Here is an 11,995-nt window from a genome sequence, read left to right on the forward strand (position 1 = left end):
GTTTACCACAGAAATATGTATCTTTATTGTATATGAGCTCGGGTGAAATTATCCTAATGTTCATCACTCTGTTTCAGAGAGAAAACCTAGATGTCAGCAGTTACACTGCTTTTGGAGAAACTGCCAGGTTAGGCATAGCTGTGGAGGATAATTGTGTGAACCAACCCACAGATACTTTAGAAATGTGGAAAGCACAATCGAGGAAAAGAACTCAGACCCTCCCTAACAGGAAATCTTTCCTAACTTCTTCCTTTAAAGGGGAAAAAGCCAGCAATGATAAAAATAACATATTCAACAGTGAATTTTGGAAATTTTCTGCAGGGAGTCCACCTTCTCTCCTTTCTCCAACAGAGGGACATAAGAGAACATTGTCTCAAAGCCTTTTTAGGTTGATTGACATTCAGCGTGCTTCAACCTATGATAATGTACCTACATCTCAGACAGAAAGTGGGGAATGCACTAGCCTGCCAAACACAGCAAGCAGCAGTTCTGAGAAAGATTTTTTATCAAGCCAAAGCCCTAGCCTTGTGCACAAGGAGACATCAAGTCCAGTCACTGATCCCAAGGACTGTTGCTCTGGTCAGGAGGATCATGAAATCCTACAGCTAAAAAAAGAAATGGAGATGCAGAAAAGGGACTATGAGGAACAAATTAAGAGGTAAATGGTTCAAAGTACAGTCTTCTAGAAGTTGTAAAGACCTCAGTTCACATGAGCATAACTTTAATATTAATCCTATGGGAACGCTTACTTGCAGTACTACAGTGCCATGTAATTAGGTCTACCACATTTAATTTTGATCATTTGGAAATATTTCATTCTGATTTTTTTTTTAAAGTTACCATAGCTTAAATTTCTACATAAAAAGTCATTTTGAACAAGAAAACAACATTTTCCATTTTGACAGTGTTGAAATTTGACATTCTGAAATGCTCAGGACTTTTTTTAAAGCCAGGAGATTTGTCAAAACTCATTCTTCCCCACAAAAAAGTTTTAGGTTTTTATGAAACTGCATTTTCTGACAAAAAAAATCTCTTGTAAAATTCCCGACTCACGGCAGTTAGGGACAAAATTCAGAGTCAGATCACTGCTTGCCCCTGTAGGAGTTTTCCAGAGTGTGGCATAGTGGAAGAATTCTTGCCCATATTCAGAAAACACAGCATGGCCTTGCAGTAACCCACAGCAAACAAACCACCTGAAGCCCATGTTTCCTCCCATGGTTCCACATGCATTTCCACCTACTGGTGAAAGGCAGAATACATTCAACACCCCTTTATAGTGATACAGTACTCCAGCTGGGCCATTATAGCTTTAGTTCATTTTCAGTACTACTTCAATAGGCACAGTTTGCACCTCAGTTATCCTGTCCCACTTGCCCTATTGTTTTAACAGGGCATTTTGGTTTGCGGTGGGTTTTGTGGGTAGGCCAAAGCATTAAGAGATGAGCTACTGAGGCTGAGGGAAACATCCTGTTCTATATCACTTGGGATGGAAGCTCTCAGTATTGTATTGCTTAATGATGTGGAAGCCTGAATTACCAAGAGCTGAATGCTAACTTTCTAGCACTGTCCCCTTTACAGCCTCGAGAAGGAAAACTATGATGTCTGGGCCAAGGTGGTTAGGCTGAATGAAGAACTCGAGAATGAGAAGAAGAAGTTTGCAGCACTGGAACTGAAGCTTCAGAACGTGGAGCGCTCACGGGAAGACGTGGAGAAGAGGAACAAGGTGCTAGAGCAGGAGATCCAAGACTTTGTCAAATCTGAGTAATCCAGAAGCCAAAAGCAAATAAGAGTATGGCCGCGGATGTGCACATGCAGAGTGGAGCTGCAGAGCGTATAATCTTCCCACTTCAGAGAATATAGGAACTATTAGACTGGATCAGAGAAAGGGTCTGGGTAGCCCAGCATCCTGTCATTGAGAGTGGCCAGCATCAGCTGCTTCAGGGAAAGGGGGAAATTTCCTTTCTCATGCCCAGAAGTTATGGTTGGTTTGTGCCCTGATGCAGGAGGTTTGCATTGCTTTCAAAGCTTCTCTTCCCTATTTTGTTGAAATCTTGCTCTGGATATTCATGTTGTCCCTATAAATGGCCATTCTTTTTTCCTTGGTCTGACTAATATCCTGTGGCTAGTAGTTCCACAGATTAATTGCACATGACTTATGGAGGTCCCTTCCAGCCCTACTTCTCTATGACACAGCCCTAGATTCTATGATTCTGTGACATCTTTTTAGTGGTAGCCCTGAAGAAATCCCCTTCAGTGGCTTCAATGTAGAAAAACCAGTCTGTGGGCTGAGTTCTTCTCTGGTGTACATCATTGCAACTGCAGATTTATGCTGAGGCAGTGTACTTCAGTAATGGTATGTCAAGCTACTCTCTGCCAGCAGTGCACACATGGAGCTCAACATAAAGACTGAGGCCTTATGTTTTCAGTTTGACAGCTTGTAAATCTGTTGCTTTTTCTGCTGCATTTTCAGCTGATCATCAGTTAGTCAGCTTCTCTCCCAAGCAAGCCCAGCTCTTGAATGTGATCAGGACTTTTATGCTGCTAGAGGCTTTATGTATAAGACACAGGTCAATCACATGTTCACTAGACAAACACATGGGATTGTTGGGCTACAGTACAAAAATGTGCTTCGGATGGGTGCCTTTATGGAAATAATGCAAAAGAACTGAGGTATGGATTGGCTAATTACTTTGGCTAATCTGAAATTAGACACCTGGAGCAAACTGATCAGCTGAAGTAAATCAGTGGTAGTTCTACTGCTGTCAACTAAGAGCCCTATATATAGTAGAGTTAAAGGAACTACCTTGATTGAGACCAGTTGAGCATCTGGCCTCATCTATCAAGGAGTTGAGCTCAAACCAGGTTCAAGGTCTGCTTGGGACAGCCAATAAAAAACAAAAAAGGAGCAGAGAGGAAAATCATGCAGAGAGACTGCATGAAAAAGAGTAGGTTAGGAGAATGGGGAAAATGCTAATAAAAACCCAAGGTTTCTATTCTGTGTACATATATATATTCCACTAGCTTCTGCTAGATTAGCTTTTGGAGAGTAATTCTCACTCTAAAATGGGGCTGATCCTCTTTATCCAGAAGTCTAGTGCCTTTAGTTTCTTTAAATGTAATTCATCTTGGTACAAACCTGGATTTAAAGCACAGGGAACAGAAAGGTTCTTGATGAATGCCAAAGTACAAATATAGGGGCATAGGTTGCAGCCATGTTGGTCTAAGGACATAGGCAGACAAAGTTCTTTGGGTCAATAGAAAAGGTCCATGGGGTTTACAATGCCTTGGACTCCAGGGGCATGTCTTTTGAGAGGACCACAGTGAAGCAGAGCATGCCTTCTCCAAGCACACTACAATCTGAAATGGAAGTAATGTAGAGAGGCACCAGGCCCACGACAATAAGTCCTATGTATGTACAGTACTGCTTCAACAAGGTGCTCCCTGTCACGGTCCTTTGATGTAGCTATGCCTCATAAGCTTCACCTAAACCAAGCGAGCGAACCTAATGGCTCCCTCAAAAAAAGCTTACATGAGGGAAGCAATATTTGTTGCCCTCACTGGTCAATGAAAGCTCAGTACAATCATTCAACATTTGTGCTATATGTTCTGTTGGCCTGGTATATTGTCACCCGGTTAGTCTTTCTGGGGGAACTGTGAACAAGCCATAATGTTTCTGTTTGTGTGACATCTGAAGTAAGCATAGTTGCATTAAGCTTCTCAATTAAAAGCATTTGTTATTTTTTCCAACTGGGCCTCTGATCTCAAGTGGTATAACCATAAATACAGCAGTCGCTTGCCTCCTGATAGAGGCATTGCATCCACGGTGGAGTGTTATAACCCCATATTAACCCATCACACCAGGAATTTAGTATGTTTTTGAACCCAGCACTTGAACCATGGTGAATGGGGCCACTCTCAACCAGCACTGGCCCATCAACATATACTGCTAAGCAAATGACCTTCAGATAGCAGAATGGCTGCTTTGATCATCCCCTCTGCATTTGAGACACCAAATCCCACACAAACAGCCTTAAGTGCTTCCCTGGCACCCCAAATGTCACTGTTGCTTTGTGCAATGGAGCCCCCTCATTTTTGTATTATAAAGAAGAAAGAGAAAGGGAGAAAGGCCCTTTTAGTGGGGCACTACTGACTTGGGGATGGGAGAGGGGGACCTTCCCTGGCATGAGGGAGACAGAAAGGAAAGGGCAGAGGAAATTCAACAGTGCAAGGGGGTGCCTGCTGGACCCTGAGTGTGGAGTGTGGTGGGGGACCCACGTCGCTGCGACAGGGTCTCAGGGATTCATAGTTGTTAGGGTCAGAAGGGACCTCAGTAGGTCGCTGAGTCCGACCCCCTGCCCTGGGCAGGAAAGAGCACTGGGGTCAGCCGACCCCAGCTAGATGCTTGTCCAGTCTCCTCTTGAAGACCCCCAGGGTACAGGAGAGCACCACCTCCCTTGGAAGCCCATTCCAGATTCTGGCAACCCTTACTGTGATGAAGTTCTTTCTAATGTCCCACCTAAATCTGCTCTTCATCAGTTTGTGGCCATTGTTCCTACTTACTCCAGGGGGTGCCCTAGTAAATAGAGCATTTCCGATTCCCTGCTCCCCTCCCCTGATGAATTTATAGGCAGCCACAAGATCACCTCTCAGCCTTCTCCTTGTGAAGGCGGAAGAGATCTAGGTCCCTCAGTCTCTCTTGGTCGGGCTTTGCCTGCAGGCCTCTGACCATACGAGTGGCCTCCTCTGAACACTCTCGAGATTCTTCATATCCTCCTTGAAGTGCGGCGCCCAAAACTAGATGCAGTACTCCAACTGTGGCCTGACCAGTGCTGCATGGAGGGGAAGTTTCCAGAGTTTTCCCAAGGATAGAGGTGAGACCAACTGGCCTATAGTTTCCCGGTTCCTCCCTCCTCCCCTTCTTGAAAATAGGGACCACTTTGGCCCTTTTGTAGTCCTCTCGGACCTGGCCAGAGCACCAAGAGTGCTCAAACAGCCGTGCCAATGGCTCTGCGATGACACTGGCCAATTCCTTCAGCACCCTTGGGTGAAGGTCATCCGGGCCCACTGATTTGAACGCATCCAGCACATCCAAGTGCCTCTTCACTCAGGCTGCGCTAACAATTGGTGGGTTGGTGTCCCTCCTGTGTCTGTCTGTGATACAACTGGGAGATTTGTCTTGGTCTGTGTCTAGGAATACAGATGCAAAGAACTCACTGCAGAGCTCAGCTTTGTCCCCCCTTTCTGTTACCAATTGGTCTAGTTTGTCCTCTAGGGGTCCTATGCTATCCTGTGCCTTCCTTTTGGCTCCCTGAAGAAGGACTTTTTGTTGTCTTTAATTTTTGCCCTCAGCTTAAGTTCTAATCCTGCTTTGGCCTTTCTGACGGACTCCCTGCAAGTGCGAGTCAAGGAGGTACACTGCTCCTTGGTAGCTCCCCCTGTTTCCACAGCCTGTATGCCTCTTTCTTTGCCCTTAGGCTTTCCTGGACTTCCCTATTCCGCCAAGAGGGCTTCTTGGCCCCTTTGCCCCTTTTATGCGCAATGGGATTGTCTCCTTCTGCGCCCATGGGATCACTCCCTTGAGGAACGACCACCCTTCCTGGACTCCCGTTTCGCCAATGCTGTTGAGCTTTAACGCCACACTAACTAATCTCCTGAGCACACTGAAGTCAGCCTTTCTGAAGTCTAGCACTTCAGTCCCGCTGGTTAGTTTACCCACCTTTTGCCAGATAGTGAATTCAATCAATCGATGGTCACCATCCCCTAGGTTACCTTGTACCTGCAGATTCCCACCAGGTCATTCCCTGTAGCTAGCACCAAGTCCAGCAAGGCATTTCCCCTAGTGGGACCATATACCTCCTGCATTAGGCGGAGGTCCTGTATGCAGGTTAAGGACCTATGTGAGCGGGATGCTCAGGGCTGAGGGGACCCTGACTAGGACTGAGTGAGTTGAGGAGAAAGCCAGGGCCAGTGCGGCCAACATTGAACTGGAGACACTGTGAAAGGAAAGACCCTGGCTAAGCGGGGTTGCACCCCTGTGAGGAGGCACTAGCCTGCTACCACTGTGAGGAAACACACGCTGAGCGGACAGCCCCACAAGGTAAAGCTGAGGTGATTGTTATTTCCTCTCAGAGTTAGCCCTGGTGGTTTTCACAAGGGCAGTAGCAGCCCCTTACTTTTCAGTGAGGTGAGAAGAGAGTATAAGGAGAGGAATCAAACTTTGTTCCCCCCACAGGTTTCAGAAAACACAGGAAAACGGAGCCAGCACCCTCTCAGCAAGGCGCCTGGGCATGGAGGCAGCTCCACCTGGAAGGGGACAGCAGGGCAGATAGCATCCAATGCTGCTCCTCAGTGACCGAAACACTAATTAGCTAAAAAAGAGATGAGGATTGCCTTAAATAACCCACAGGTATCTTAGGAAGGGGCCTTGTGGTTAAGTATTTTCCTAGAGCTCTTTACACAGCTAGCCATAAATAATAGAAAGCAAGATATAACACCCTACTAAATTCTGACTGAAGTACCTCCAAAGAGATACCTGCTCTATACTGCCTATGATAGAAATGAGACATGGAAAAACCCTACTAGTTTAATTTTTCTCATTGCAAGGGGGGCACAAGATCCTTCTGTTCAAAGGAGTCCTAGCTGCAGCCTTAACTGCATAATTAATAGCCTTAATTGTCTCTACAGTATGGATTTAATTTGTCTGAGAGCTAATTCCAGTAGGCCAAAGCTTCAACCAAATGCAGTTGAATGTTTTTTTACATCTCTTCTAAGAGATTTAGTCCCACTAAGTCTGCTTACAGGAGGACTTTATTCTAGGAAATCTTTCCTGGCCACTAAAATATTCTTATAACCCATGTAACTTTAACTGGCTGTGAGCAATAGCAAGGGCAAGAATACTTCCCAAGGTTTCTGCAGTCAGAAAAGGTAAGCATGGAAGCCGTTAGCACCTTCATTGGCAGGAAAAACAATTGTGATTTTTCATGCCAATGGGCTGGGGTCTGCAAAAGAAAGCAGCTAACATGACAGAGCTAGGTCAAACTGCTGGAGTTAACACTGTTCTCTCTTCCCCTGGAGCACACACATCCAGGGTGCCGATATGAAAGTCTCTCAATCAGGATTCAAAAGAATTCATAAAGCTGCTCCAGAGCTTCTAGGATAAGCTTTAACCCCGGGGTCAAGATGTGCTTTGCAAACCCAGTCCATAGGTCTACACAGCTTTAGAGCACTATTGTCTGTACATAGCCATTCCACTGTACCATCCAAAGATCCCATCTACAGCTGCAATATAATTTCCCCACACATGGCAGTTCAAACCTGCTTCCTGGATTTAAAAAAAAAAAAAAAATCCACTAATTTTGAGACATGTTTAAGTGTCTTAGTTATATTAAGCAACTTATTCACACTCATTTTTCTCTTGTGTCTGATTTAAAATATTTTTCTCCAGTTCCATCAACCAAATGAGTCTGGGAAGCTTCTGTCTACACATGGAACAGGTGCTAAACAGATCTTTGTACCAAACAATATCCTGTGTCTACGTGAGACACTGACTGTGCGCAGTAGGTCGTTAGTACTCCGTGTGGCATGCAGCATGTAATGAGCTACTGTGAAGTCAGTGTCTCCAAAAAGCCATTTGGGGATACTACTGCGCAGTAACTCCGGTTACTGCGCAGTCATTTAGTACTTGTGTATGCAAGTGCTAAATGACTGGACAGTAACAACTGCACAGTCAGCATCTCGTGTAGACACGGCCACTGAGTACTAAGAAAACTCGTGTTATTGGAACTATATTAATATACTGTACTTCTGCCAGTGCAAAAGATGTTAAATTGCTTACTATAAGCAAAGCCTTACAGTTGCAAGATTTCTATGTAAAACTTAGCTATATAATTGTGTATATGTTTATATGTAACAAATATAAACAGTAGCAGGTACAGGCAAATAAGAATAAACAGTGTTGTTCATAAGTTGTGAGGTTCAATAAACCTGGTACTACACATTATGAATGACTTCATGAATCCATTCTAAACACTTACAGAGTTTGGGTGGTTCTAGAAAGTGCCGTTTCTTTGCACTGTTAATGGCGGCAGTGTTTCTCAGGATTCAGCTATTTGACTGCAGTGATCATATTTGATCCCAGTGATCAAGATGTTTCCATCTTTCTGTGCTCCACTTCTGCCTCCTACAATGCTAAATTCCTTGCTCCAGAGATTCGCTATAAAAACATTATAGTCTCTAAAAAAATATTATTAAATAGGATAACTAATGGGAACTTTTACTGCTACCTTCCTAACTTCTAAAGTACTGAACAACAGTGGCATGCATCATCCTCTTGAGAAATGTTCAGCAGCTGCTATCAAACGAGTTGCTGCATTCTAGGCTGCTGCATGGTGGGCTGGTGTCTACATCACAAAATTCAGCATCACAGCTGATATTAATGGCCCCCTCCTTGGCAGTTTCATCAGAGACCAAAAACTGAATGAATTTACAACTAATAATTACAACTAGACGATTGGAGAATTCATCTGTTGTGTAATATGTTGAGGTCTTTATATGAAGACATCATATATTTACATTTATACATGGGTCCCTTGTGAAAAGCACTACAGAAGTGCGGCTACTGAGAGGCCGTAGTATGTTTAGTTGCAGTCTTTGCCATAGAAAAGAAAAGCACTAAATAGCTCTGGACCAAGAAGAAAAAAACTATTGCCCTTGTGTTCATCTTCCTGAGTGTCCTGTCCTATTAGATTGGAGTAAACTAATTTACTCTGCACCAGGATAGCACTTGTGAATACAAGTGCTATCCTGCTGTGGAGTAAAAAACTCTGCAGCAGCACACATGTAGATGCCGCCCCAGCTGGCTGGGGCATGAGGGTGCTTCAGTGGGTGGGCTGCCTGCCTGTTAGCCCCACACTGAAGCACCCTTGTGCCCCAGCAAGCCCCTCCTCAGCATGTTGAGTCAGGGGGACTGGCAGGCTGACCCCCAGGACTCCCTGCCAGCTAGGGCTGCTCTGACCTGCCTCAACATGCTGTAATCCTGGGCGCATGTGCAAATGGCAATAAACTTTGGAGTTTATTGCTCTCAGGCACACGTTCAAACAGCGCGCCTAGGAGCAATAAACTCTGAAGCAATAAACTTTCATTAGCTTCACATTAGTTGCATGTGTCGACATACCCAATTTTTCTTTCATGGTCTCAACATGCTACACTGCTCCTGATGGAAGAATGCCAAGATATGGTGACTCCAACATAAGTTATTTCTATGGTTTATCATCTTCACTGTTCAATGATGGTGTCTTGCTTCTCATCTGAATTGCTCTAGCTTCAGCTTCCAGCCACTGGAACCAACTCTTCATGCCTTCTTCTAAGAGGTAATTTTGTCTTGGGCTCAAGACACATTTGGACAGCAATGTTGAGGGGGAGCATGTGCTAGAGTTACTCCATATGTTGGACAAACAGTGGAATTCTGTTTCATTAGCATGAAATGGGCCTAGAAGAAACATGGCCATCTGTGCTGGAAATGTCACATGCTCCTCTCAGCTCAGATCCAATGTGTGAGGAGGCAAATAATGCCTTAATAGACGAACAGCCGATCTTAATGACGTGAGAAAGCTTGGCTGGGTCTCTGAGGTCTTGGAGATCAGAACAAGTGTGCATTAATTTAGTATAAACTACAACTTCCTCCACTTCCTCTGCAGATAGGCAAGAAGGGCGTCTACTGAGCCGCATCTGTTCCTAAAGAATGAAGTAACCATTTTGAAGATTTTTCTCCCCATTAAGATTTGCAATCATATTTAAATGATGCACTTTTCAATCTGGAGGTCATGTGATCTGGAAACTCCCAGTGCATAGGGGAAGCAAAAATCTGGGAGGTGATAAAGTCATCTCATCAAATGGTTATTGCTTGTGTTATGGATTTAAAAAGGATGTACAGTTCAGGATGTTACTAGTACAGTTCTCTGGAAATATAATAAGACTCTGCAGAAAGTACTCTGTAAATCTGCAGGGTCCTTTTCTGTGAAGGTCTTTTACACCCATGAAAAGCAGGTACCAAATGGTATAAGAACAGCATTTTCCACATACTTTGCCCTTAAACTGCACAGACTTACGTGATTGAACAAGGGCAATGGAGAATCATGACCATAGAGCATAATCAAGATGAATCAATCTTTTTTCTGCAGATGACTGAGGCCATCCTGTGGAATCATTTGGCAATTCTCTCTGGTTCCACTGAATAATTAGAGAAAGGTTCTCATTCAGCATTAGATTCTACATACTTTTCCAATGTGAGGCAACTATATTTCAGTGGCTCTTAACTCTTTTAACCAGGAATAAATGAGTGAAAGGACATTACCTCTGCCAGTGCAAACATCTGAAACACAACTCTAGGTCTGCTGTAACTTTTTGGCACAATCTCATTCATGATAAACATTTGTTTTCATTACTCCCATGTATTTGTACCAGTGTATGTAATGGGGGGGATTTTTATATTGGGCATGAGGGTTGAAAATGTAAAAGCAATTTATCTGCACAATGCTCTTTGGCTAGGAACCAGTGACAACCAGACCAGCTTTTCCTCTCAAGTTTTATCAATGTTGCATTTTTGGCACTATCACAATGGTTCTTTTTAAAGCTTAGCAGCTACATAAAATTGAAAGCTATTTTTTTAGGCAAGAAACTTTGGATGCATGTGTGGGAAAGCTATCCAGGCATTAGCTAGTGTAGCTTGTCCATTAAAGAGGAGAGAGACATAGCGTGAGTGTGGTATTTTGTCTGAGAATTACTGAAGAACTAAAACCCAGTGCCCCAGTTATTCCTTTCCTTTTACATGGCTGGCGCCCACCCTTCTCCCTGGTACTAAAAAATAGCCATAAATGACTGGGGAAATAGTACTGGACTGGAACCATATAGTATACCAAAATTGACAGTATTTAAATCAGACTACTCGTGTGAGTAGCCAGAACAAGTAATGAATTCACAAACTGGTCCCTGATGAGGTCACCAGCTGCAGTTAAAAATGAATAGGAATTGGGTACCTACCTATCCTTACCTTAAGGAGTAGTCTGCTTCCCAGACTCAGACACTGATATCATAATGGTTTTCCTCAGCAATGTTCTTCTACAGCCATATCAACATGGCAAACCTATTGTCATACAGAGCTCCCTTCATGCTGCATGGCTCCCTGACAACTCCCTCCTGATCCAGAAAGAGTATTTGCATGACACTGTGCCTGGGATTATTGGCATGGGAGCAGCCTGTCCAAAGCAAAATGGCACTTTGAGGGAGCTGCCACTCATCATGGATAATTTGCATAGAAAATACCTCACAGCCTCGGTTATTTCACGGCACATAGTTCATACTACAACAATACCTTTGGTGACTTGCACTGTGAATTTATTCTGCAAATAGCTTACACTTGGAAAAGTTTGCACCATGGATAACTTACATTACTGATAGTTCACAATCTAGATGGTATGCACTGAGAATATTTTGACCTTCAGGCAGTTTAAACTTAATAGCATTTACACTGAAGATAGTTCATCCCATGAAGAAAGAGCTCACAAGGGATTTTTTAAATACCTGAATACTTCAATCCATTTCAGGCAGAGCCTACAAGCAAAACCATTCACTGTTTATGTACAGCCCTGTCAGAAATGCTCACTATTTCCCCTCCTACATAACATATCTTTGTGACCCTGGTTTGGAAGTAGTGGGGGATGCTCTTACATACAGTAATATCATCGCCAGCCGCCGGTGCAGCTTGTGAAAATTTGCGTTATCACGCGTAAAAACATGATGTGATATTTAAACCCTCTTTACACAATGTACCGATAACAGGAACTGGTAACAGGAGAATGTTCTTTTAATCTCTTCAGCTGGCCAGGCTGATGTTGCTGCATCCAAAGAGCTATTTTCAAATTAGCGTATTTAACTATGCGTAAAACAGCTGGAGCACGGAGGAGCGGAATGGATGGAGGGTTGGTCTCTCCTATTAAAT

The 11,995-nt window shown here is 43.7% G+C and overlaps 1 protein-coding gene across 2 annotated transcripts in view; it reads left to right on the forward strand.

Annotated features, from left to right (window-relative positions):
• Window positions 1-3,747, forward strand: part of ARHGAP25 (Rho GTPase activating protein 25) — a 41,479-nt gene extending 37,732 nt beyond the window's left edge. For both annotated transcript variants that reach the window (XM_006267173.4, XM_019482434.2), the window contains 2 exons: window positions 78-658; window positions 1,579-3,747. In XM_006267173.4, the coding sequence (XP_006267235.3) occupies window positions 78-658; window positions 1,579-1,765 (768 nt within the window). In that variant the 3' untranslated portion in view covers window positions 1,766-3,747. The remainder of the gene's footprint in view (window positions 1-77; window positions 659-1,578) is intronic.
• The last annotated feature ends 8,248 nt before the right edge of the window (window positions 3,748-11,995 follow it).

Source organism: Alligator mississippiensis, chromosome 7 (assembly GCF_030867095.1).
Source record: "Alligator mississippiensis isolate rAllMis1 chromosome 7, rAllMis1, whole genome shotgun sequence".
Classification (NCBI taxonomy): Eukaryota; Metazoa; Chordata; order Crocodylia; family Alligatoridae; genus Alligator; species Alligator mississippiensis.